Raw genomic sequence first — 27939 nt, forward strand, 5'->3', positions numbered from 1 at the left:
GGTAAAAATTTTCAGCTAAAAAAGTAATATACTTAAGTTTATTACTGTATATCGCTGAATAGCAGAGAGCTGCCAGAAAGAATTAGGCAGTCAGTACTAAGTCAGGCATATATATGGTGGAAATCCATGTTCTTTTATAGAGAATATTTCTGCCCCTAGCTGGACTTCCAGTTACACACGACTCCTTCCCTTCCGTGACTCTCCGCTGAGCTATTTGGTGAGCACAGATGTCAGAAGAGGCAGCATATGGTATTATAGAGTGTGTTTGAAAAGTTAAGGAAAGGTTAGTTTTTGTGTATGCTTATTATACAATTTAAAAATAGCTTTGACTCTATTTGTAAATCAAACGGCCAGCTCTGAGGCCTGTGCCAAGCGTGAAGCCTTAAAACAAGGTTTCTTTTGAGTGGCTTCAGTGGTGTTGGGAAGGAGAAGACGTCTGAAAGGGTTTTAAGATTGGCTTCCTCTGGTTCAACGTAAAGCAGCATTCTGAGCTTTGCAGTTGTCTGCATTAACGCTGAGAAGGCCTGTGTGTCTCAAGTCAGAGGGTGCCTTACGGTTTGCAGAGGTGGGGACTCTCTCCTGAGTCTAAGCGGAGCCTCTCCAAAAGGGATAAAAAATGTTCACGCCAGTTTGCAAATACTATTTAATCCTCAACCTAGCAACAGCAGAGAAAGAGGCTACTATTCTTCATCCACACTCCCACCAGCCCACACCCAGGGTCATGTTTTGGCGGTGTAAATTACTGCTAGAATGTTAGGACTTTCAGATGAGACTTAATAAGTGCCTAGGAAATTCCTAGCTGCATTTGTAAATTTAGAGGGAAGACAAGTCGAAAAAAATGTTAACCTTTTAATGAGGACACTGGAGAGCTGTGACGGGCCTTAAATTGAATCTCTCTGCATATTCTCCAGCGTCCCGCCCAGAGACGGCCGGAGTTAGGGGTGGGCGGGCTGCTCTGCTTCGGGTACAGCTTCTGTTTCCGGCTCTGGGTCTTTCCTGGGTCTTCGAACGGACATGGTCACACGTCAAGCAGTGGGACGTGGACATGCAGTCACCCCCTCCTTCCAGTTTCTCTCTAATGAGGACACCCCTCAAAGATTTGGCTCTATTAAGAGCTACATTAAAAAAAAATAAAATTTCTACTATGAAGTGGGATTTCCTGCATTTCAAATCTGGGTAGCTTGTTTTGAATTGCTAAAATGCTTGCCCTGCACTTAATCAACCTACTGGATTTACTTGGATTGTACAGTCACAGCTGCCCTCCACTTTCTCCTTGTTTGGTGTTACTTAGACAAAAATAAATTATGTCTGTGACCGCCCCCCGCCGCCGCCGCCGCCACCACACACACTCCATCTGGTGGGTTTGCCGCTGGTGGGAGGTAGGCTGTGTCCGCCGCGCTGGAAAGGAAGCACATGGTTTCCTCCAGTCACTGGACTGACAAAGGAGGCAGCCCCGTGACTTATCCTGAAGTGAAAATGAGTAACTCAGTAGTCAAGCAGGCAGGTTTGTTGGGACCCAGCTCCCTGCAGTTCGGTGTTTTTGATTGCACCCGGCGTGGACTTCGTGGTGGCGGCGGTGCCGTGCCGCCCAGACGCAGCCTGCAGGCTCGACTGACGCCTTCCCGAGCGGCCGGGCGCTGGCGGCGCCCTGGAGACGCCCCGCTGGAGACGCGCCGCCCGGGGTGGGGGTCCGCCCTGCCCCGCCCCGCCCCGTCGAGCGCCTGGCTGCGGCCCCCTCCTCGTCCCCGGCCGGCCGCGCCCTCCCCCAACCCCGCGCCGGGAGCCAGCCTTCGACGGAGGGGTTATGGGTTAACTTTCCTTTGGAGAGGGATTTTTGAGAGCTTGAAATTAACCTGAAATGTGTGAAAACTGTAGTGTGAAGACCGGCGATCTCACCGCCCGGCGGCCGCAGGGTTGGGTCTGCGCTCGGCCGCGGTGCCCGGGCTTGGCCGGTTCGGATCCTGGGCGCGGACATGGCCCCGCTCGTGAGGCCCTGACGTGGCGTCCCACACGCCACAGCCAGAAGGACCTGTAACTGGAATATACAACTATGTATTGGGGCGGGGGGGGGCTTTGGGGAGAAGTGGAAGGAAAAAGAAAAATCTTTAAAAAAGAATTGCGATAAATGAGTTGGGAAATTTTCTAGTTTTCTTATCCTTCTCAGGAGTTCTTGTATAACATGAATTATTTTAAAACTAGCTCTGGGGCCGGCCTGGTGGCGCAGAGGCTAAGTTTGCTGGTTCGGATCCTGGGTGTGGACATGGCACTGCTTAGCAAAAGCCATGCTGTGGCAGGCCTCCCACATACAAAGTAGAGGAAGATGGGCATGGATGTTAGCTCAGGGCCAGTCTTCCTCAGCAAAAAGAGGATTAGCAGCAGATGTTAGCTCAGGGCTGATCTTCCTCAAAAACAAAACAAAAACAAAACTAGCTCTGCTGCCGCAGCGCTTCCGGTATTACTGTAAGGCTGGGAGAAGCGTTCTGGTGGTGACTGACGCAAAGCTGAGGAGGGCGGAGGGTCTGAGAGTCTGAGCCTGTGCGCCTGAGGGGTGGCGAAGTCGGCCTGCACAGAGAGGCCGCCCGGGCTGTGGACTGTCACACTAATCCACGGTGGGAGTGAAGGAGCAGAAGTACAGCCCCCTTCAGGTGCTGCAGGCAGTGCAGAGCACTGGTCCAGAGCTCGCACCCCAGAGCCGGGTGTCTGGGTTAGCATCTTGGCTCCGTTACTTCCTTTCCCTGGGACCTGGGCAGGTCACTTAGCGTCTCTGTGACTGAGGGTTTTAGTTGTAAAATAAGGGTAATAATACTTAATAGGATTATGGCGACGATTAAACCAGGTAATATATGTTAGCTTTTACAAAACTATATGTAGTATCTATAATTATTTTATTTACAAAATTTAAAAATTACGTGCAGTCCAATCTCTTGTTTTATTGCTTCTAAGCAAAAGTTTGTCTTCCATCCTCTAAACCAGCACTGTCCAACAGAAGCACACGATAGTGTTGCCACATATGTAATTTAACATTTTCTACTAACCACATTAAAAAGATAAAAAGAAGCAGGTGAGGCTAGTTTTAATACTGTATTTAACCCAATAATTCATAATATTATCAGTTCAGTGTGTAATCAGTATAAAATTATTACTGAGAGAGTTTGCGTTCTCTTTGCTGTTTTGAGTCTAAGCAGCATGGGGTGTGTTTTACGTCTGCAGTACATTTCAGTTGCTCAGCAGCCCCTCGTGGCTGGAGGCTTTGCTCATTAATCTTTTTCATTCCAAAAGTGTTCCATTTATCGATCGCTGTGAATGAACCACTCCAAAGCTTAGTAGTTTAAACAGCAACGGTTTATTATTTCTCACTAGTCTCACTCACCCAGCTTGTACAAACAAGATTGGTGATTATTGCCTGAATCAATTATTACCCTGATAGTTATAACATTTTCTAATTCCGTGATTCCTTCTACATTTATTAGTTGGAATTCTATGGTAAAGGAGAACTTTTCTTTCTCCCTCATTTAGTCGTCTATTTAATTAGACAGTAGCATGAATTTATAGATTCTTGTTTTGTTCAGTAGGTTATTATCCATAATTTATTTGAGTGTTCAAGTAGTCTGACCAATGGTCATTATGTATATAATAGTCAGACAACTTGAACTTTCAAATAAGTAAAATATTTTATTTTTTTTGCAGATTTCCCATATTACCCCTGCCACTATGCATGCATAGCCTTCCCATTATCAACATCACTCACTAGAATGGTACATTTTTTTTTTTTTACCAAGGATGAAGCAATATTGACATCATAATCACCCAAAGTTCATAGTTTACCTTAGGGGATTCACTCTTGCTGTTGTACATTCTATGGGTTTTTGACAAATGTATAATGACATCCGTCATTATAATATACAGACTATTTTTCACTGCCCTAAAAATCTTCAGTGCTCTGCTTTTTCATCTTTCCCTGCCACCTTCCAGCAACTGCTGATCTATTTATTGTCTCCATAGTTTTGCTTTTTCCAGAATGTCATTTAGTTGTAACTATACAGTATGTAACCTTTTCAGATTGGCTTCTTTCACTTAGTAATATGCATTTAAGGTTCCTCCACGTCTTTTCATGGCTTGATAACTCATTTCTTTTTAGCTCTGAATAATATTCCATTGTCTATATGTACCATAGTTTATCCATTCACTGGCTGAAGGACATCTTGGTTGCTTACAAGTTTTGGCAATTATGAATAATAAAGCTGCTGTAAACACCTGTGTGTAGATTTTTGTGATTGCTCCAAAGAGCGTAATTGCTAGATTGTATGGTAGAGGTATGTTTAGTTTTATAAGAAACTACCAAACTCTCTTCCAAAGGAGCTGTATCACGTTGCATTCCACCAGCAATGACTGAGAATTCCTGGTGTTTCACATCCTGGCCAGCAGTTGATGTCCGTGTTTTGGATTTTGGCCATTCTAATAAGTTGTTGTTTTAATTTGCATTTCCCTGTGATGTGGAGCATCTTTTCGTATGCTTATTTGCCATCTGTGTATCTTCTTTGGTGAGGTGTCTGTTAATTGCTTTGGCCCATTTTTTTTTTTTTTTTACAACATAATGGGTTTATATTTAATATAGTATTTCTCACTATGGAGATGTTAGTTAATATAAAGTTTTTTTAACATTAAATCGCTACTCCATTTCAACGTCAATATAAAGTATTTTTTTTTACATTAAATCTTTTCTCCATTTCACTGTTAGATACACTGAATACATTTTTTATCCTTCTTCCCACCAAAGAAATAAAATTTTAATTTCTGTCTGACTGTATGTCATATCTACGTACAATATTAACTTGGGAGATAACAAAAACAAAAATATAATAAAAATATGGAGAAAAGACTCCAAAAAGATGCAGGGGGCAGTGATTACAACTGAACAGTGGTGATTTCCTAGGATTCTGGGCCAGAGCTTCCTTCTTCCTATTTCATGTGCTTTGAGAATTCTGAAACTAAGAAATGTTACATATGCAAACTTCAGCCCTCTTACTTTGATCCTCTTTCTAAGCAGCAAATACAAATTATAGACTGCATTTGTCAGTACATCATTTGTTGGGAAACTTTTCTTTCCATTTAACATATATCAATTTGTTCCCATTTATAGTGAAACAGTTAATTAAGAATGTGAATTTACCCTATTCACTATTTCTTGGGAACTTCTAGACACCAAAGCTCTGTTTTTAGCCTCAACAGCACAAAGATTTTCAGGGCAAGGTTTGATTTAGGAGGCTCTTCAAAGTCACATCTGTCCATTTCTCTTTCGTGCATATATCCCCAAACAAGCACAAATGCCTGTAACGCTGAGTACCACACCTAACAAGAGAGCAACTGCATCTCCAGTTTCTACTGCTTCAACAACAGGCAGCACCAAAAGCAGTGAAATGAGGACTAAGAACACTTGAGTTGAAACTGAGGTCATGATGCTGGGGTCTTCAAGTGGCTGGATCTTGAGGGCTGAAGGTCTCAAAGAAACGATATATGTCTAATTCTATCTGACTTGAAATACTCCTTTCTTGGGGCTCCGGATGCTGAGACTAAGAGCTTCTGCGTGACACCGCCTTCCACGAAGCAGCCATTACAGAAATGGCGAGGAGGGCCGCTTTGGCCCATTTTTTAATCAAGTTGTTTTCTTATTGTTGACTTATGAGTTCTTTGTATATTTTAGATTATAGTCCTTTATCAGATGTGTCTTTTGCAAATATTTTCTCCCATTCTGTGGCTTTTCTCCTCATTCTCTTGACATTGTCTTTTGCAGAGCAGAAGTTTTTAATTTTAATGAAGTCCAGCTTATCAAATCTGTCATGAATTGTGTCTTTGGTGTTGTATCTAAAAAGGCATCGCCATACCCAAGGTCAGCTAGGTTTTCTCCTATGTTATCTTCTAGGAGTTTTATAGTTTTATGTTTTACATAAAACACCTTAAGTGTTGATCCGTTTTGAGTTTGTTTTTGTGAAGGATGTAAGGGCTATGTCTAGCTTCATTTTTTTGCTTGTTGATGTCCAAGTCCATCAACATTTGCTGAAGAGACTGTCTTTGCTCCATTGTATTTCATTTACTCCTTTGTCAGATATCATTTGACCATATTCATGGGAGTCTATTTCTGGGCTCATTATTCTGTTCCGTTGATCTACTCGTCTGTTCTTTTGCCAATACCACACTGACTTGATTGCTGTAACTTTATAGTAAGTCTTGAAGTTGGGTAGCATCGTCCCTCCTACTCTGTTCTCCTTCACATTGTGTTGGCTATTTTGGGTCTTTTGCCACTCCATGTAAACTTTAGAATCAGTTTGTTGATATTCATAAAATAACTTGCTGAGATTTTGATTAGGATTGCCTTGAATCTATATATCAAGTTGGGAAGAACTGATGTTGTGACAATATTGAGTTTTCCTATTCATGAACATTGAATATCTCTCCATTTCTTTAGTTCTTCTTTGATTTCATTTATCAGACTTTTCCTCATACAGATCTTATACACATTTTGTTAGATTTATACCTAAGTATTTAAGTTTTTGGTGTGCTAAGGTAAATGTTATTGTTTTTAATTTCAAATTCTACTTGTTCATTGTTGATATACAGTGACCATAATATTTTTAATTGAGAAAATACTGTCTCTGCATGAGCTGAGGTACATGGTAAGAAAAGAGCAAATTCTGCTATATGAAGGATATTCTCTGTTCCATTTTTTTCCATGTTAAAAGTAATGTTTCCATGTTAAAAGTAAAAATGTTTCAGCTCAAACATTTTACAGGATCTGTCTTTTTGCCTGCAGAGTACCATACCTATCTTTAACAAGTATTTTTGCAACACAAAACTTGTCAAGAAAATTGTCTCTATTCATGGTTCTTTTGAATGTTTCATTAAATTTAGTTGCTGCAATATCACAGGGTTTCTCAGTTTCACTTCATGTCAGTATAGACTATGCCTATCCCTTAAAAAATACTAACTTAATGAACAGAAGTTTGTTTCTACAAATGAGATATTTCCAAAGCATGATTACAAAATTTCCAAGTTAAATCTAGGGCAAATTAAGCCCATCTCATGTTAATATTTTGCTAAATCAAAAAAGATCCAGGAGAGGCCTGCCCAGTGGCATAGTGGTTAAGTTTGCACTCCCCACTTCGGCAGCCCGGAGTTTGTGGGTTTGGATCCCAGGTATGGACCTACACACTGCTCATCAAGCCATGCTGTGGTGGCATCCCACATACAAAGGAGAAGAAGATTGGCACAGATGTTAGCTCAGGGACAATCTTCCTCAAACAAAAAGTGGAGGATTGGCAACAGATGTTAGCTCAGGGACAATCTTCCTCACACACACACACACACACACATGATCCAGGACAAAAGCTAAATCAGGATGCTGGGATAACCTGGGACAGTCCTGGCAAGGGCTCACCCTCTGTAAAAGGCCTTTCATGATCTGGTCCAGCCACATTTCTACTACCCTCTCCCCGTCTGTGGTCTTGTCTCATCCAGCTCTTTGCTTTGGTAGACTCATGTTTACCTCCACTCCATAATTACTAATGTATTTTATGGATGAAAGACTGATCCTGGAGAATCAGGTAACTTGTTCAAGGATGAGAGTAGTATGTGGCTGATTCAGGGTGGAACCAATGTAGTCTGACTCCAGAGGCCCCTTGCTTGGCCCCTGTTCTGTACTGTGCTGTGCTCTGGTGCCTGTCTGCTCCCATGGGATAGACACATGTGGCCTCCAGGAGGAGAGGGACTGTGTCTGCCTTGTTCATTGTGGTAACTTTAATAAATATTTCTTAAATGAATGAAGGAACTGAGGGCCTGTCACCACCTCTGAATTCATGTCACTTGAGTGGGACCTTTGGATAAGTACTTTTTTATTTTTAATTTGAAACATTTTTTCCCTTGAAATAAATAGATCTGATGAGAAATTAGCATGAGTTAAATTAGCAGTTCTATATTTAGAAACTTTGCGTGAAAAGAAGTCCGCATCACTCTAGTACTGACGAGTCAGTTGTGAGTCCCAGCTCCCCCTGTCGTGGCTAATGCCTGCCTTTTCTCCCTTTTTCCTGGGGGTGTGACAACAGGAGAAATAATCTCAGGTTCCTTCTGTACACTGTATGAAGTGTCCCTCAAACGTGTATAACCTTAAAACAGCAACAAGAGCGGCAACAACATTGACAACAAAAATGATAGTAGAAAAGAGAAGCAGAGGTTAACTGATTTTGGGGGCTTCGCCTGATAGCCTTCCACGTCTGCCCAAGTTTTCCTTAATGCTTTAAGACAAGGATATGTAACAATCTCTCAGGTGTTTTGGGCTTTAATAACATTGTTTTGGTTTGACCAACTAAGTTTGTCATTCTTTAAGTCTGTGATTCCCTGTATGTCTGAAAGAGTATTAAGAGTTTTGTATTAATGTCATCTTATTCGAATTATGACTCTGTTTTCTTCCCTGTTCTCCTTTTAGGCTCTTTCAAGACACTTATTCTTCCATCAGTAAGTATCCCTTTAAAAAAATTTGGTTTCAGATATTTTGTTGGCTTTTCTATCAGTGTCTATTTCTTGTGAGTTTGGCTCAGTCCCATCTGCAGGTTATTTAAGAATGATATTACTTCAGGGAGCTTGCATCAGCCTCCTCAAACTCATAGCAAGGTTTCCTCTTGTAAAAAGGAGATCTTCACTGAGGGAAACTGACTGGACCATCAGCCAGGAGCCTGGGCCAGCTTGGTCCTGCTTCTGCCTTCTCGAGCCTGACTGCCTTGAACGTGGAATTAACAGTCCGTGCCTCAGTTTCCTTCTTGAAAAGGAATGCTCTGCTGAGCCATGTGGGAGCCTGAGGCAAAGGAAACGTCAGTGACGCTGATCTTGTCTTTGTTTAAAATTTTGATTTTTTTGTGCATGATTTAATTTTTCGCATTGCTTTTGCTACTTTAAAATATTTTAAATACTAAGAGAATTACTTATCTTGATTACTGACATTTTTGGTCCTCTGTTAAATTTTACACTTGAGGCAAGTGTCCTGGCGTTGGAAAAGGGGATCAGGATGCTGTCTCTGTTTCACAGGGACACCCTGGAGGTGAAAGGAGATGGGAAAGAATTTGCTGTAGAAGTGGAAGGTGTTATTATTTTGTTGAGAGAATCATAAAAACTGGTTATTCAGTGTTGTTTGTGAACCAATCCTATTTCCCATGGCTTTGATTTGGAAGTTCATACTTTTATTCTTGTGTTCTGTTTTGGAGCTTCACACATTTCATGTACAATAGAGTCGACACAGCATCCAGCAGGAGATGTGATCAGACAGACTTTCCTGAGAGCAGCTGACTAATGGCTCTGAGCCGACACGCCGCGTCCTTATGTAGGACCTGCGCTGCCTAAGAGGCCATTACCTCTTGAAGGTTCCTTGTCAAGCACATTCGGAAACCATGTTCATTTTAGGGGGTTCTTAGAGAATAGAGTCCTTTATAAAAATTGCTTATGTTCCATAGCTATTATGTTTCTTGCCTATTATGTTTGTACTTCCCTTACTAAGAAGTACGCTGCTGCTAACAATAGAAGGTGGGGGAAAAAGGCAGGAGCAGGCAGACATGGGGAAAACCCCAGTCCTAACTGATGATAAAGCATTAGATTGCTTAAAGTTAACGAGAATGTGTGTAATTCTATTGAAAGAGTATTCCAATGAGAAAATTAAAATAAATCCTCTGTGATATAGTTGTCCTAGAGCAGAAGGGGGTGAGGTTTAAGTTCAGGAATCGCAGCTTAAAGCACAAAACCATCTGGTTCCCTCAGAGCACTCTGCAGGTGCACAGGCTGGAAGTGGAGGCCAGCTGAGAGGAGAAGGCATGCCGTGGCCAGGGCCACCTGGGCTCATTCCAGCGATGCTCGTGCAGACTGTCCTCACCTGAACTGTCATGAGCTGGAAATTTGGCTCCTATTATTCTTTTAAGTCTTAATTATATGAAATACTAACTTCAACATCTTATATCTGTCTTTAATTTAATGCCATTTCTATTGTATGTAGATGTAGCAATTATTTATTGAAAGCTTTACTAGAGATTCTATTTAGGACTATATCCCTTTATAGTAAAACAAAATTTTAAAGACTTAGTCATAAAATGTCTGGGAAAATTTCAGTGTTTGGTGAGAATAAAAGGTTCTGCATTTTTATGAGATTTCAATTAAAATAGACCCAACTTTCAAAGTGTGCTTACATTCTGTTGTTTGTAAATGTAATACTTTAAATTATTTTGTAAGGTCCGTGTAAATTTTTTCTGTAAAGTATGAATATTTTGACTGCATTAGAACAAGTGTGGTTTTAATATCTGATTAGCTCATCATTTGTACTTTTAATACACTAAAATCAGCCTTCAATAAGAAGTAAATAAAAAGCATAATTGATGCTTAATGTGAAGATTATTTTTTGTACAAAATATATTAGAAAAAGCTTTTTCTTTTCTTTGTAAGTAAATCCAACTTAAAACAAGGGAGTAGTTTTTAAAATTAGAAATGTTTTTAAAGTTTATTTTAAGTAAAATTACTAATATATTTTTAATAGAAACTGTCATCTTAAATTTCTCATTTTTATTTTTTGACATTTCCATTACTTTTAGTAATTGGGGTTATTAATGAGGTAAAGGAGATAAATGCTCTTACGTTATCTCTGTTTCCTTAAGGCAATTGATCTTTCAGAGGAGGTGAAATGGCTTTAGACAGCCCAAATTAGAATGAGAAATCCATTCAACATCACTATCGGGGAAATGCAAATCCAAGTTACAATGAGATATCACCTCACTCCAGTCAGAATGGCTGTAATTAACAAGACAGGAAACAAGTGTTGGAGAGGATCTGGAGAGATGGGAACCCTTGTTCACTGCTGGTGGGAGTGCAAACTGGTGCAGCCACTATGGAAAGCAGTGTGGAGATTCCTCAGAAAATTAAGGATAGATCTACCATATGATCCAGCTATTCCACTGCTGGGTATTTATCCAAAGAACTTAAAAACATGAATGTATAAAGATACATGCACCCCTATGTTCATTGCATCATTATTCACAATAGCCAAGACTGGAAGCAACCTAGGTGCCCATCAAGGGACGAATGGATAAAGAAGATGTGGTATTTATACACGATGGACTACTACTCAGCCATAAGAAATGGTGAAATCTAGCCATTTGTGACAATATGGATGGATCTTGAGGGTATTATGCTAAGTGAAATAAGTCAGAGGGAGAAAGTCAAATACCATATGATCTCACTCATAAGTAGAAGATAAAAACAACGACAAACAAACGCATAGCAACGGAGATTGGATTGGTGGTTACCACAGGGGAAGGGGGGAGGGAGCAGGGCAAAAGGAGTGATTAGGCACAAATGTGTGGGGATGGATTGTAATTAGTCTTTGGGTGGTGACCGTGACGTAATCTACACAGAAATCGAAATACATAACGATGTACACCTGAAATTTATATAATGTTATAAACCACTGTTACCACAATAAAGAAAGAATCAAAAAAAAAAGAAAAAAGAATGAGAAATCCATTTATTGTCCACCAAGGACCTTTCTGAGTGGGGCTTCTTTATGAAGCCTGGCAGAGAGCTATCATCTGCTTAGAGAGTTTGCATTTGTGTGCACAAAAGACACTTAGTGTAACTGAGAATCAGCCATGCTCAGATGCTGATTGATATTTTCTTGCTCAAAGCCCTTCAATATTTTACACCCCAGCCTGTTGTCGTGTGCCAGACAGGCTCCAATTGTGGGAAGTACATCTTTCTCTATACCTGTGCCCTCAGCGCAACATGTAGGAGTTCAAACTCTCTGAGTTAAATAATTGGTCCTTGTATAAGAGATATGGGAGTCTCTTATCAGGGATCTCTTTATTACCAATTCTGGGAAGCCTTTTCAGTAATTGTGGCTGGCAGAAGGCAGTCGACCTGCAGAGATTCAGGAGCTTTTGTAACTTTCTGGTGTCCTCTCCACTCTGGGAAGCAGGTTACAACCTATTCCAGGTCTGGCACAGAGTGAAAATTCCATAAAGATGGCTTAAAATCCACAACATTTTCTCCAGTCTCCTCCTCATTGTGTCTCTCTACCATTAACAGTGGAGGCCCAGGGTCCACACTGACAACTAGAGTCTGGGCGACGCTCCAGGCCATGTGCTGATGCCCCATGGTTCATGGAGGTGCCCCAGGACTACTGATAATGCCACATCCATGCTGTCAGCTCTGACTTTCCAGCACTGAGATTAGCACTGAGGCTTTGAGGATCCCAAATTACCTAAATTTTACATATGGGGAGGCAAGGTTTCTAATGGGAGAGTTGAAAAAAAAAGTTAGGGACACAGAAAGCAACAGAATGATAGTGGATGCCGTCTCCCCTTGAGGCAGTGTCACACCCTGAAGGAGGATGGAGTAGGGGACAGAGTGAATGTTTTTGGACACGTTTGTGTTAATTCTAATTCTCTTAACTCTTTGACCACCTCATGGTTAATAGGCGTCTTCAGTTTCGGTCCTCTACAGCATGAATTTGACATAAGTCTTCAGTCTACTATCGGTTCTGGGGTCTCTGTGCCACTAAAAATGACCAAACTATATCGTCGTCATAAAGAGCAATCCCATCAAATATCGTATTTTTAAACATGAAATATTTATAAATCTTTGCCATATATAAACATGAGATACGCTGTTTTCTGACATATATATTTTCCTGCTTATAGTGTTAAGGAATCTGTTTAAAAGAATCTGAGGACTTGAAGTATTACTTGAGAAAATAGAATCTAAGAATGCAAGTTGCAGGCTGGACTTTCTGCCCCGCTGGGGCACACATCTTTGGTTCACATTGTATCCCAGAAGGTGCTCAATAAATATCTGTTTATTGAAGAAAAGCAAAAGTCAGCACTAGAGGTCATTTGAAGGTGACGTTACTGATTTTTTTCCTAATATTTTATTATGAAATTTTGAAATATACAAAAAACTTGAAAGAATTTCACAGTGAACAGCACTTGGAATCTGCCATTAGCATTTTCCCGTCCTTACTCTGTCACGTGGCCTCCAGCTACCCATCTCTTCATCAGTTAGTTCTTGTTATTTTTAAAAGGCATTTTCACGTAAGTTGCAGACATCAGTACTTTTCTCCCTAAGTATTTCCTGCTGACCATTTTATTGGAGGTTTGTTACATTTCCTTCATGTTCTTATCCATGTTGCCAGCTTTATGCTGGTCGCTTTTATTGGAAAATCCCCTCTGAACTTTCTGTGGACAAACCTTATTTGCAAAAAGGAGTCAGAATGTAGTTTCAGAACTTCAGGTTTATTAGTCTGAAAATGAACTAAAAGTCAGGTGTGCTAGTTACTTGTTGTGTAACCTGTTATCCCAAAACTTTGGTGTAACAGCAATAACCCTTTATTGCTTCTCACAGTATCTGTGGGTCTGGAGTGTGGGACCCACGTGGTTGGCCGGGTCTGACTTTGGGTCTCGTGAGGGTGCCATCAGGATGTGAGCCAGAGCTGCAGTCGTCTGAAGGCTTCCCCAGGGCTGGGTCCTCTGTCAGAAGGTTCATCCCCAGGGCTGCCAAGCTGGTGGTGGTGTTGGCAGAGGCCTCATTTCCCCCGCTGTGGGCTTCTCCATACCCTTCCTGAGTGACCTCATCATATGGCGGCTGGCTTCCCCCAGAGATGGATCCAAGAAAGAGAGAGCCAGCCAGAAACAACCCTTTTTATGATGCAGCCTCATTCTGTTTTTGAGAAGAGAGTCACTAAGTCGGGGCAATTAGGCTCTGTGTTTTGAACGGACAAGGGTCAGAGAGTTTTTGGACATATTTTAAAACCACCACGTGAAGTCTCTTGATAGTAGCATAGCTCATCTTGGGTTTGAATGTCAGCTGGTGACCTGGAACAGCTTCCTCAACTCCTCCAAGCCCCAGTTTCCTTGTTTGTAAAATGGTGTTAGTGAGAGCACCCAGCTGAAGGGAGGTAAAATGACATAGGTGTGCAAGCTGCTGAGGTGGGCTTCTGGGCTGTTCGCACGAGAAGGCGGCGTGTCTACTCATAATAGAAACAGGAAGTAGCGGTGCCATCATCTCTACCAGGGCTGTGACAGGTGATGAGCGAGATGCAGGAAGGGAGTGCACCACAGCAAAGAGCTTGGGAGAGCGGAGTGAGGACGCCCACCTCGTGCAGATGTGCCTTTCTCCGGCTGACCGCATCGGGGGGCAGGTGTGGAAGGGGATGTGGGGATGTCGGATGCTCTGACCACGAGGACCGTGAGGGAGGAGCTGGCACGTGGAGCAGAAGATGACAAGGCATCTACTGCTGAGAGAGCTGTGTGGCGTGCGTCCTGCGGGTTAATCTGAGAGCAAACCACAGGCTGTTAAGAGAGAGACAGTGAATTGTTTAACTTTGGTGCCTCAGAGGGGCAAATTTTTCAGCAATTACTTGTGATAATACTAGGTATTTAAATTTTCTAACTTGTAAGTAAGAACTTTTTCGAGGTAAAATAATGAGACCTTGATATGTCTGATCTTTTTTTCCAGCTACCTCTGAACAGTGCAGATGAGATTTATGAGCTACATGTAGCTGGACGTGCCCAGGATGAGATTTTATTCAGTAATAGCACTCGCTTATCATTTGAGACCAAGAGAATGACTGTCTTCATTCAAACAGACAAGTCCTTATACAAGCCAAAGCAAGACGTGAAGTTTCGTATTGTCACACTCTTCTCAGATTTTAAACCTTGCAGAACCGCTGTGAACATTCTCATTAAGGTGAGTGCCAGACAGACGTGATCCGGGAGTTTGGGCCGCCTCACTGCAGCTCTCTTGGAAGTCCTACTCACGTTCCTGATGCTGGAATACCTTAGAAGTCCCTGTGGATGAGCTTCCCTCCCAGCATGGGATTCTCTCTGGAAAGACAGACGGTGGAGCAATAGGTTAAGACCTCAGGCCCCAGAGTTGGCCTGTGGGGTCCAGTCCTGGCTTCTTTGTTGACTAGTTCATTTGTGGAGCATTTATGGAACTTCTGTGTTCTAGGTCCTGGGATAGGCCAGTGAACAGGACTGATTAGGCCCTTGCTCACTCTGACCTTATGTTTTAGTGGCTCCTGGGGAGATGGACAATAAATATACACACAGATGTCTATATAACAGGATTGGGGGGGTCTGTGTGTGTGTGAGAGGGAGAGAGTGGGAGTATTTGTGTGTGCTGTTTTCTGTCGGGTTGTTCGGGAGGGCCTATGTGAGCAGAGACCTAAAGGAAGTAAAAGAAGGAGCCCACGCAAAGCGTATGCAAAGGACCTGAGGTGGGAGCGTTGCGTGTTTGGGTAAACAACAAGCTGGCCATGCACTGGAGCACAGGAAGTGAGAGGACAGTGAGACGAGATCAGACACAGGAGGGCATGTTGGGGGAGGAATCATAGAGGGTCTTCTTGGCTGTGATGTGGACTTTGGATTTTACTTTGAGTGAAATGAGAATTCACTGGAGAATTTTGAGGCTAGACATGGTGTGACATAACATCTTAAAAGGATCACTGTCTGCTCTGTGAAGAATAGATGCCAGCTGTCAAACCTTGAGGAAATTAATTAACCTCTCTGAGCCTCAGTTTCCTTATTTGTAAAATGTGTAATAATAATACCTCACAAAGGTTTTTGTGAGGATTAAGTGAGATAATTCAGGTGAAGCACTCAGAGCCGAGCCTGGCACACAGCCCATGCTCACTAAATATCAGCTGTCATCATCCTGGGACCCTCCTGTGGCAGGGAGTCGTTTGGCCTCCACTGCCTGCACGCTCTGGTGATCCAGATGCAATGTCGTTAGCAGACGAGTGCTTTCTTGTGAGAGCCAAGTTGAAGAAGGCTGGGATTCGGCTGGACGTGGTTTCTACCTTCGAGCTGAGGGGAAGACTAGATGCTCGAGCCTGCCGGGGACATAAGGTGACCAACTCGTCCCGGTTTGCTTGGGACCTGAGAGTCTGCGGTCCTGGGCACCCCTGGTCCTGAGCCTTCAGTCACCCTCGATGTGCTGGTGGATGACGCAGAACGCAAGGCAAACGCAGGCTTTTCAGTGCAGGATCTTCCTACTCTCCTTAGCTTCTTTGTTGTTATAAATTAAAGAAAGTCGAGCACACAAACATGTATACATATGACTTGAAGCCGAGATGTGTTGTAGCAAGTGCGGCGTTGGCTGGCCTGTGCTCCGTGTGTAGTGCTGGGCTGCGCTGTGTCGCTTCGGAGTGTGCAGTGTCGTGAGTTCCTGTCCCGCTGTTGATTGCAGTGTCTGTGCAGCCAACTGATGTAGGGAGCAGCGTTTCTACGTTCATGTCAGTCTCCAAGCACGGTTTTATGGACTCCATTCATACCATCCTTCATCCTTTATCCACATGTACTGAGAAGTTACTGTGTGCCAGAAACTGTGTGTAAAATGGAGGATTTAGTAGTAAATGTCTGCCTGTCTCTGGCTGTTTATGTTCAGTCTGCCTCCTTCTGCCTCACGCAAATGAAAGGCAGCGCTGGATAGATTGCATGTTGTAGGCATTTACCCAGAGCTAACCCTGCTGATTCTGGCAGCTGGTCTGTGCATTTGTATAATTTTGCGTCTCTGTAACTCTGCTTTAGTATCTGTCTTTGAAACCTGTCATTTATAGATTCGTTGGGCTGTTCTCTCCAGTTTCTGGCTTGACTTCCCACATTCGGCTTTACCAGAGTACTGAGAGCCCTTCCTCTGCTGCCTCTGGTCCTGAGGGCACTACTGGCCTGGCCACCATGTGGCCCTCTTGGCCAGGGGAAGGGAGTTTAAACTAAAATTCCACCTGGAACCCAGAGCGTTTGGGATCGGTGAATGGGGGTGGCCGCCTTCTGCTCCCTGTGGCAGCAGTGAGGCTGGGACCTGAACTCAGGGGCAGCTGCCTCCTTCCTTGGAGCCTACAGAGGCCGGGTTGAGCACTGTGCAGACCCCCACGGCTGTGCTTCCCACCCGAGGGCAGCCATTTGGGCCGGGCTTCCCCACACGCTGATGTTTTCTACATCTGTCAGGGTGGAATAGCTGGTTTCTTAGAAAAACCTCCCAGGAAAAAGTGGGCTTTAGTGTGACAGGAGCTTGGACTCGGACCGAATTGTGCTTCCAGCACAGCAGCACCTGCAGGCTGCTGTGGAGAAGTGCGTCTGAGAGCGAAGAGGCCAACGTTTTGGGACCTTTTTGGGTCTTGCCCAGCCAAGAATGACTGCAGGGCGTGGCTAAAATATTGACTGTCACAGCATGTTCAGGGAAGTGCAGTGTGTTTTTGGGGGAGCGTTGGGTAGTATTCGTTTTGCCTGCGCCCAAAATATGCCCTGCCTCTGCTCTAATTCTGACCCTCTCCAGCTGCCTGGCCTCACACTATGGAAGCTGCCGACGCTGTGATGGCAGCTGGCTCGGCTGGCTTCCGCCCTGTCTTTTCTTCTTGGAGAAACTGTTGCTCCTGGTACAGGTGAATGACCTTGTGTTGGAACAGGCATTGTGGGCTTATTTGTGCCCTGCGATTGTGCCTTGACGCTCAGGCCTGGAGTCGTGCTGGCAAACCCAGAACCTCAGCCCTGGCTGGGGGAGGGGCTGCCTTGGGTAAGCAGTTTGACTTCTCTGATTCTACCTGCTGGACAGATGCCTTCTGCGTGATTCAGGGCTCCAGGGAGCGGCAGAAACACTCCTTGCAGACACGTTTTCCAGCTGGGGAGTGCACTACAGGAGAGTCTGGCAGAGGTGGGAGGCAGTGTGCTGTGCTGAGGCAGCTGACGGTGATCCAGAACCATCTAGAGGTGACCCAAAGGGTCCCAGGGCCCACATTTCCAGCGTCGCGGCATGTGGCTCTTCTACTTATGACAAGGGCACTTGTTTGCATTGTCTCTGGCTGTCCTGTGTGCGTCCCAGTGGGAGATGACCACATGAGGATGCTGGGCTCTGCTGTGATGTCACCGTGCATGGCCCATTCCACTCCTGATGTGCTCTGTAAAGACTTATGGTGTTTCTGCGTTCTCTATGTCTCTCTTGTTGGTGACAGGCCTAGGTCCAAGACAGGCTTGGGAAACCAGAGGGATTATCTTGTTCATTCTCAACCCTCCAGATCATCCAGGTGCAAAGTCATCAGACTTCAGTTCGGACTTCTTTCATTTGAGGGCCATGGCACCCCCTGGGAGAAATGGGCATCCTCACCAAAATAATACATCAGAAGAGTATGAACATTTTCCCTACATTTTAAATAACCCTGGGAATTGTCATTATTATTATTTTTTATTTTTGTCGGTGTGACAGAAGAAAAATGGTATTTCATTGTTTTCATTTGCATTCCCTTAATTATTAGACAGCATATATTTATTAGCTATTTGTGTTTCTTCCTTTGTTTTGATCCTTTAAACTCTGTAGCCCTCCCTGTTTCATGCTGTGGCAGGCATAGGAGAGCCCACTGCTGCTTACAGCGCCTGGCCCTGGAGTTGGCCAAGGACAGTGGCCTGCTTGGTCTTGACTTGCTTTTGGTCTTTGGTTTTAACAATTAGTTTCTGGCTTCCTAGACTACCCGCTACTCAGTTCTTAGCATTGTGCTTACCTCTGACTCATATTCTCCCCCGCTTGGGGAGAAAGGCTTCTTCTGGCTTCTAATAACTGGGCTAACCCACTACCTCTGGTAAAAGGATAAAGAAGAAGAGTAGGGGAAAATATTTGATCCCCTCCCTCAGGAATTCACAGTCTAGTTGGGGACAAAACCCCCCACATAACCCATGAGTACTTAAGCAGTACTGTGTCCTCAGGAGTGGTGAACTTGCAGGTGTGTTAGGGCCTCTCCAGGAAGGGGTCACTTCTGCATGTAGGAGGCATGTTCAGAAGGCCAGAAGAGGGGGCTTATTTTCCCTGTGGGTCAAAGAAGGGAGGGCCTTCCATGCAGCAATTCCAGAGGCTAGATGGCTTTTGGGGTGAATCGCAACAAATCTGCATGTTTGGAGGAAGATGAACCTAGAAATGTAGATGGGGTCAGATTACTAAGCCTAATAAACTATGCGAAGGAGTGTAGACCTCATTCTGTACGCAAACAAAAGCCATCGTTACCTAGTGGTCCAGCATAATGATGAGAGCCAGTGTTTATTCACTGATGTTCTATGCCGGGGACAGTGCCTAGCGTTTCAGCCACTTGGCCTCAGTCTCAGATGGGTAACACTGTTAGCAATGGGGAAAATGTGTCAGAGGGCAAGACCAGAGGAGGGAGATTAGGTGCAATAGTTAGAAAACAGGACATCACGTGGATGTGAGGATGGAAAGAAGGAGGCAGATTGGAGAGATGTTAAAGAGACAGAGTTGACAGAGTTGAGGATGTGAGAGGAATCTGAGATGACTTCTGACTCGGCTTGGATGAACGTTCGTGAAGGGATCGTTGTCTGGGAGAGTATAGGAAGACCGAAGTGTTTTCATTTCCTTGGTTTAACATCTCTATGATTCACTTTTTTCTTTTTTTTTTAATTGAGGTTACACTGGTTTATAACATTATATAAATTTTGAGTGTACATCATTATACCATCATGTTCACCACCAAAAGCCTAGTTTCATCCGTTCATCTGTCATGGTATGCATGTGGCCCATTAATCGTTTTGCCCTCCTCTCACCCTTTTCCCCTCTGGTAATCACCAATCTGTTTTCTGTAGTATGATACACTTTTTTTTTTTTTGCTGAGAAAGATTTGCCCTGAACTCACACCTGTTGCCACTCTTTCTCAATTTTTTGCTGAGGAAGCTGCACCTTGAGCTAACATCTGTGCCAGTCTTCCTCTATTTTGTATGTTGGTCACCACCACAGCATGGCTGACAAGTGGTGTAGGACTGCACCCAGACGCTGAACCCAGACTGCTGAAGTGGAGCATCTGAACTTAACCACTAGGACGTGGGGAAGGCCCCCTGATAAACTTTGGTTGAATTAAAAGACACATGGGTTTGAATCCTGTATTCTGTCACATATTGGTGCTGTGATACTGGACCATGCCAACTGCTTAGAGTTGAGTGCTTACCTAAATTTCTCCAGGCGTCGGTTTTCTCTGCTGTAACGTGAGCAAAATCCTGCCCTGAAGGAGAGTGGTGATGCCTGAGAGATGTGCGAGCTGTAATGATGAGGCAGAGTGCCTGGCACTAGAGGGCTTTGAATGCTTTAATAATCGTGGGGCCTGTCATGTCTACAGCAGCCTTTTCTTTTAACAATAACAGCGTAGGTTTGGTGATGTACACATTGTAGTGTTTTCCATGTCAAGAATTAAAAGGTGGAACAGAATAAAGATGTTCTCAGGAGAATGCGAAAAGAAGAAATTTTGATTTGTCTTCTTCAGTGGTGTAGAGCTGACATTTTCCAAAAACTTTCTTGGTGCCACATTGTGGATGTGCCTGGGAATGCTGCAGGGCACCCCTCATAACCAGATAGGATGGACGTGTACATGGGCAGTCTTTACGGAGCTAACGTGTGTGGTTTCATTGTAGGACCCCAAGTCGAATCTGATCCAGCAGTGGTTGTCAGAACAAAGTGATCTTGGAGTCATTTCTAAAACTTTTCGGTTATCTTCCCATCCAATACTTGGTGACTGGTCCATTCAAGTTCAAGTGAATGTGAGTATAAATATATTTTAAAGGGGAATTTTAAAAGGATTTAAATAGGTCAAGTGGGGAGATATCTCCAAAGTCATTTATTTGATTAACAGAAAAACATTAATCTGAACATTTAGATAAATTGAGTGGTTTATTTTTAATTTACTGTGTTTATCTATGGGTTAGCCTACATTATAATGTATTAGAGTTTTAATCATTACTGTTTTTTTCTATAATATAATGTTTGAAGGTTAAAACATTTCACATTTTAGTATAAAATTGATTAAATGTTTATTTCACTTAATTATTGCATACACAGAGAATTTGAAAACTGAATAAGGAATACATTACCTATTATTTTGGCACATTTTTATGTCTCAGAATAATGACTCCTGATGAGATTGGACTAACCTACTTTATCTTTGTTTTAAAAAGCACAGTGACTTTCAGTAGTGTGTCAGTCTTCTGTTCCCCCGTCCTTCTTTCTCCCCTGCTCCTCCACCTGCTTCCTTCCTTTGCTGCCAGTTCGGGCAGCTCTGAGATCTGACAGGGCAGGGCGTTCAGGTGCCCGTCTGTCTGCCCCAGGTTTCTCCTGTGCATCACTGTGTGATGTTTGAAGATTCATTGAATATTTTCCCATTTTTTTCTTTGAAAGTTATTAAAATATATATAAATTCACAAATAAGAGCTTTAAAAAATAATGCTACTAGAACAGGGCTTCTCACTGTTGACATTTTGGACAAAAACTCGATGTCACGAGGGCTGTCCTGTGCACTGTAGCATGTTTAGCAGCATCTCTGGCCTCTGCCCACTAGATGCCAGCAGCAGCTCTGCTTCCCTCCACGTGTGACAATCAAAAACATCTGTCCCTTGGGGGAAAATACCCTCCCCCCTCCACTGAGAACCACTTTATTAAGAAGGAATAATCATTCATTAGCATAAGACCTGAGGTAAGAGAAAGGTACCAAGTACTTAATAAATTAAAAAGAAATTTTTCCTTTAGTTAACATTTTTTGGGGCCATATCCTAAAAGCAGGACTAGTCCACCTTGGTCAGCACATGTTTTTTGAGCATCCACTAAAGAGGAAGAGCGTGCTGGGCTCTTAGAGAGGTCGTGCTACAGAGGGGGAGACAGACAGGAAGTGAGAAAGGGTAGAGACATGCACAAGGAGTTATGGGAGCCTAGAACAGGAGGTGGGGAACTCTGGGGAAGCCAGATGTTTGAGCTGCTAGAGAAGGACGGAGGGGTGGATGTTTGTGAGCCTTTGGAGAGAGAAGGGTTTGTGTAGAGGCTGGGAGAATGGAAGAGAACCTCGTGGGCCGGAGCATTTGGGAGAAGTTTGGAGTTACTGGAGCATGTGGAGAATGATGGGAGCTGAAGATTAGGAAGCGTATTGTGAGTTTTAAGGAGTTAGGATTTTATTCTCAATTCCCACTTTTTGATTTCATTATAAATTTTCCAGGAATCAGTTGTCCATCCGTTGGTCCGTCACCCATCAAATATGTGTTGAGGTCTTATAGCGCTGTGATGGATTCAAGGAAGCTAAAGATATGGTCTCTGTCTTCAGAGACCATTGTTGCAGTGACATGAATAATATGGCAACAGTTAAGTGACACAAGGGTGACTGAAAAGCACAAGGCGGTGCAATAGCAGTGGAATCGTAAGGCACTGAGTCAGTGAGCCTGTCAGGTGCGTCCAAGGGTGGGGTCTTACTCAGACCACCTTTGGGTAGAAGGTTTATGGTAAGGATGAGCGCTGACGCTTTTGGGGCCAGCTGCTCCGTTGTCTCTCGTAGGCTGCTCCATTTTCTTCTCACTCTTCTGCCAACCTTTAGGGTGTTCTGTAGTCTGAATCTAGACTGGGCACATTGGCTCAGCTAAATAGCCCTTATCTGCAGAGCCCTCCCTGCAAGCCTCTGCGTGGGTGGCTGGCGGCTGTGTGGGTCATTGGTCAGGTGTCTGTGGTTGGTTCATTCAGAGGCCACTTCTGCACAGTGACCAGGCAGGGCATTCTTAGCTGGGAGCAGCCTCTGAGAGGTTAATTTCTTCGATGATTGGTACACAGAGCGAGTACTGGAGGAGAGAGGAGAATAGAGTAGTGGAAAAAGACTGTAGGAGATGTGAGATTGTAGGATTTCTCATGTAGTAGTTTGTGAACTTGACCTGTTGTATTGCTTTGGTAGGAAAAAAAGATAATGCTCTTAAGGAAATTTAGGTGCTTAAAAAATTAAAAGTCTTCACAAGATCTGTCCCTTGCTCACTTCTTCAGCCTTGTGAAGTACCACCTTACCCTTGAACTCTAAGCTTTAGACATATGATATCCTTTAAGTTTCTTAAACTCACCAGTCTTCTTTATCCCAGAGCCTTCCCCTGCTGTTCCCTCTGCCTGGAATGCTGTTTTTCTACTGTTATTCTAGCTCCTTCCTATTATCCTTCAGGCATCGTCTAAAATAGCCTGGCCCCTCTACATGTTGCCATGGCACTCTGTGCTTCTCTTGGTTCATCCGTGTCATTTGTAATTGGTGGGACCTAACAGATTGTGGTGTTTATCAGGGCTCCTTCACTCCTGTGTCCCTGGGACCTAGCACAGTGCTTTGCATACAGGTGGAAGTCAATATTTATCAAACGTATGTACAAAAGCTACGTGATAGTCATTTGTCTATATGGATGAAATATAGTTTTCCCCTTTTCCACGTTCTATAAACGTCTTTATCCTTTTGACAAGCATATTGATCAGGTACTTATTATTGGTGGTATAATGTCCCCCCCCACCCCCCAGCTTTATTGAGGTATAGTTGACAAATAAAATTGTAAGATATTTAAAGTGTACCATGTTATGATTTGGTACACATTACCCTGTGAAAGGATGCCTCGGGTGATGTAATGTTAAGGCATACAACTAAGGAAAAATAAGCCACTTTAATGAAAAAAAAGAAAAAAAGAAAAAAGAGTCCTTCAAGGGCCACCAGGGGTCAGTATAATCAAAGAAATATGAGAAGCACACCCGGACCCAAACTTTGTCTCTGGTTTTATCTTTCCTTTTCTCCTGCACAACATTCAAGGACTGTATGTTGCTTACTATTAAACTCCTTTTCTTTTAGCAGTGAATAATGACTATGGAGGAAATATATTTATTATTTAAATAGTCCACCATTATAGACCATATTTTTATTTTCCTAAGGCAGCGAGCATTCTCACTATAAATCTCAGGGAGGGGAAAATACTTGTTTTCAGGAGAATGTGTTGAAATCCTATTTTGTGTCTAGAAAAAATATGGAATGATCCTAGTATTACTACTGAAGGACACTGTATTAAAAAATATAGGACTGATCAGAGCTTTGATTTGTACTGACTATATGGATAATCAGAGTGGTGCTTTTTATTTTTTATTATTTTTCGTTTAAAAATTTTTTTAGCCATAAAGCATTTTATTTACAAAATGTGTATACTGAGTACTATACATCAGGCCCTGCCATCATGGAAACAACCCCAAAGCCAAATCAGGGCGAGCTAGAGAAAGGGCCCCATGGAAAGGGCAAAGCTCTGTTTCCCACCACCTTTCCACCCCGAAAGGAAAAAGTTCCCATTAGCGCCTGGGAGTGGGTGGGAGTCCACAAAGGACTGAAGGCCTGGGGGGAGTGAGGTGATGGTAGGGACCAGCTGCTATGCAGGGGCTTAGGAAATGGGAGCCACTGAGGACAGATGGGAGGAGGAATGGAGACGCAGAACCCAGCAGGAGCTGGGTGAGCACAAGTGGGAGGGGAAGAGGCAGACCACGGGGCCCCACGGTTCTGAAGATCAGGGCAAGGGGGTCAGGTCATGTCTTAACATCCAGCCAGGGCATCCGCTTGTGCTGGTAGCAACTCTGCCAGCTGTGTGCCACCTTGGGGACCCCCGACAGAGTAGCTCCTGCTCAGCCTCCTCTTGCTCCTCAGCCGGGTCACAGCTGTGTGGGGAGCAGGTGATGGCGAAGCCCGTCCACCCCCTTTTTCTTCTGGACATACATTGCCACAGCCGCAACCAGCCCGACCGAGGGGATGAGGAAGAAAGGCCCCAGCATGTAGCCCACCGTGGAGTCTCTGTTGACCCGGAGGGCACTGGGAACTGTGCTGTTACTCATGACCTCGCAGCAGGGGCAGTGGTGCCTCGGGAGAGCCTCCACTGGGCTCCCTCCCGCCGCTGCAGCTTGGGCGTGACACCCTCGGTTGACTCCCGGGCAGAGTGGTGCTTTGTGATCACCCTCTCCACTGGGTCAGGAGAACGGTCCTTTAGGGCAAGCACACTCAGTGGCTCCTTGGCATTTCCACAACTGCAACATGTTCGTTTATAGAATGCCATTTAGCATACTGTTAACCTTTCTGGATTTCTTAAATTGCTTTCTAACTTCTAATATTGCTTTTCACCTTCAGGATTTTTTATGATGAGTAATTGTTTTGATCTAGTAAAATTTCTAGGTCTTTATTCTTATTTTTTATCTGCTTTATTGTGCAGTATATGATGGTGCAGCCCAGTAAGTTCCTGTGTCTTCATAGACTTATGTAGGTTTTACAATGCTAGTTTAATTAAATTGCAAAACAACCCTTGATGGTTATTATTTTTCAGCCCTCTTAAAATTGGTGAAATTTAATTTAACACTGACCTTTTTTGTATGCTCCTTACGCGTATGCTGAGTTTGTGCTTGTGTGGCATGTGGGTGGTTCTTTGCTGCTTTCAGGGTTGTGCTTCTGCTTTTGAAAGAAATGCCCTCCTCTCTGTGTCTCCTGCACTTTGCTCCCTTCCTCTCTCCCAGCCCTTTTCCATCGCTTCTTACTTACCTTGCTGGAGCACAGGGTCCTCCCCGCAGAGGGAAGAGGCTTGTTCCAGCTGTAACACCTCTCCACAGGCGTGTGTTTACAGGGCTGCTAGACGTCGGCTGCGTTACAGGTCGAACGGGGAAATGTGCTCCAGTTTGATAATCATCTCACAAACACACCTTGGCAAGGTAGTTTGTTTTAAAACTTAGACATTGCTTGTATTTTCATTTCTTTTGCAGTATTTCTCTGGGTGCTTTATCTCTGGGTATCTATCTCTTGACTGTATCCTTGGCCTTCCCAAAGAGTTACAAATTTTTCTTTTCAATTTTTATTGTGGTAAAATGTACATAACATGAAATGTGCGATCTTAACTATTTTTAAGTCTCCAGGTCAGTGGTATTAAATATATTCACATTGTTGAGCAACGATTGCCACCATCCGTCTCCAGAACTCTTCGTCTTGCAAAATTGAAACTCATACCCATTAGACAATAGTTCTCCATTCTGCCTTACCCCCTGCCCCTGGCAACCTTCTGTCTCTGTGAATCTGGCGCTCTAGGGGCCTCATGTCAGTGGAGTCATACAGCACTTGTCCTTATGTGACTGGCTTATTTCACTTATGTCCTCAAGCTTCATCCATGTTGTAGAATGAGTTAGAGTTTCTTTCTTTTTTAAGGCTGAATAATGTTCCATTGTATGTATTTACCAGACTTAGTTGCAAATGTCCTTGCATTTATGATTTTAATATTATATTCCAGCTTACTAGAAGGCAATTTTAGAGGTTCTTTAAAAGAAAGGCTAATGCTGGTGTTTGAACACCAGGCTCCTGAGAGCTGGGAGGGATCTGGCCACACCAGCTCTCTCCCTGGGGTGGCCCACGGCCAGAGTTCCAGGCCTCCGGGTGACCCAAGCGTGGGTGCTCACGTTCCTCTGAGAACCTGAAGGAAGAGCAGAGTCACCGAGAGGGCTCTGCTACTTGATGATTGCAGCCCTGTGTCCTCTCTCTTCAGTGGCGGAGGGGAGCCTGTCTTCCCTCCCAGAGTGGCGTATGCGGCTGAGTTTATCACCTGAGGCTCTAGTTGCTAGAAGTTACCAGAGGTTCTCAAACATCAGTGTGCCTAAGAATCAACTGATGGGGAGCTTGTTCAAGATGGACAGTCCAGGCCCCACCCCTAGATTGCAAGTCAGTATTGCTGGTATGGGACTTAGGAATTTGCATTTTAAGAGGCACTCCAGGAAATTATGTTTGTTCTCCAGACCACATTTTGAGAAGTGCTGGTATGTGCCCACAGCCAGGCATCTTTAGTTTCTGTCTGTTCCGTTGAGAGGCAGTCTTGGGCACTGGAAGAGGTGCGGAATGGGGAGGCCCTGGCTTGTTCTTTGAACTCCCTAGTGGTGAGGCTCAGCTGTGCACCTGCCCAGATGACCAGCCCTGTAGAGCTCCCTGGCACCCTAGACTTACGAGATCGGGTTGTTTGGGACAGTCTCTATTTTTACAACAGCTTCTCTGGTCATTCAGATGCACTTCCAGCTTGGGAACCACTGAACTAGATAATCTTGTAGTTTGTTCAGCTGTAACTGGCTGTAGTTTCTCAGCCTTGTCTCACCCTGAAGCCAGTGTTGGGTGGGGACAAGAAAGAGACGGAGAAAACTCCGCAGCCCTGACGCTTGAACTCACTCTTTCGGAGCCCCTCATAACATATTGTGGGCAGCAGATTGCCATGTAATTCCGAAGCAGTCTGCGTTGAATCGTGCCTTTGTTTATACAGTTTCATCTACTTTTTCTCCAGGTAGTTGTTGTGGAAAGGTTAGGTAAAGGTTACCAGCACCTCTCCACTTTTATAGCCTTCCAGAATGCTCCTTATCTTTCTGTTCTTGCTGCCCAGCTGTTGCCTGAGTCATTGCTTTGCTGTGAAGGTCTGTCTGGAGCCGTTTGTCCTTTGCAGAAGAGCACGTCTTTGTTCGGACAGTTCCCGTCCGTGAAGCGCTCCACAAGTAGCATCTGGTAACCCCGGCTTGTGATGACAGCCTAACAGAAAGCATGGCGCAAACCCTGACAGCTCGGAAAACAGGCATCCTCTCTGGAGTGTGGGTGTGTCTTCCCAGATACTTTTGTTGGCCTCTGCTTCAAAGAAGACTGCTTTTTTGGGAAAGACCTCAAGTTCTCACTTCCATGTGCAGTGGAAAAGGGAGGGAGGAGTCGGTGTTTGAATTTTGAAGTCTTAGTCCGCTGACTGGCAGAGGTCAGCACCTCACTCTCCATTCTTCCAGGGGCCTTGTACATGCCTCCACCACAGCACTGACCAGTGTCAGGGGTTTTTTTCTTTTCTTCTTTTTTGCGGTATGAGATACATAACATACAATTTGCCATTTTAGTGTATATAGTTCAGTGGCATCAAGTACATTCATGTGCAACCATCAACACCATCGATGTCCAGAATTTGTTTCCTCTTTCCAAACTGTGATCAGTGTAGTTTTTAAAAATATGACTACCTTACTAATTAGACTGTGAGTTCCTCAAAGACAGGAGTTCTCTTTTATTGATTTTTGTATTTATTCTGTCTAATA

General features: G+C 43.8%; 2 protein-coding genes and 1 pseudogene across 12 annotated transcripts in view; 1 reads left to right on the top strand and 2 right to left on the bottom strand.

Moving 5' to 3' along the window:
* CD109 (CD109 molecule) overlaps positions 1-27939 on the top strand; it is a 195056-nt gene that overhangs the window by 60704 nt on the left and 106413 nt on the right. For all 11 annotated transcript variants that reach the window (XM_070558933.1, XM_070558934.1, XM_070558935.1 and 8 more), the window contains 3 exons: positions 8477-8505; positions 14533-14763; positions 20475-20600. In XM_070558933.1, coding sequence (XP_070415034.1) covers positions 14641-14763; positions 20475-20600 — 249 coding nt within the window. In that variant the 5' untranslated portion in view covers positions 8477-8505; positions 14533-14640. The remainder of the gene's footprint in view (positions 1-8476; positions 8506-14532; positions 14764-20474; positions 20601-27939) is intronic.
* Positions 5157-5597, bottom strand: LOC139073598 (small integral membrane protein 30). Its single transcript, XM_070558949.1, has one exon. It carries the CDS (start codon positions 5453-5455, stop codon positions 5276-5278), a length of 180 nt encoding a protein of 59 aa, XP_070415050.1. The 5' UTR covers positions 5456-5597; the 3' UTR covers positions 5157-5275.
* LOC139073597 (small integral membrane protein 29-like) lies at positions 24266-24699 on the bottom strand (annotated as a pseudogene).

Source organism: Equus przewalskii, chromosome 9 (genome assembly GCF_037783145.1).
Source record: "Equus przewalskii isolate Varuska chromosome 9, EquPr2, whole genome shotgun sequence".
Classification (NCBI taxonomy): Eukaryota; Metazoa; Chordata; class Mammalia; order Perissodactyla; family Equidae; genus Equus; species Equus przewalskii.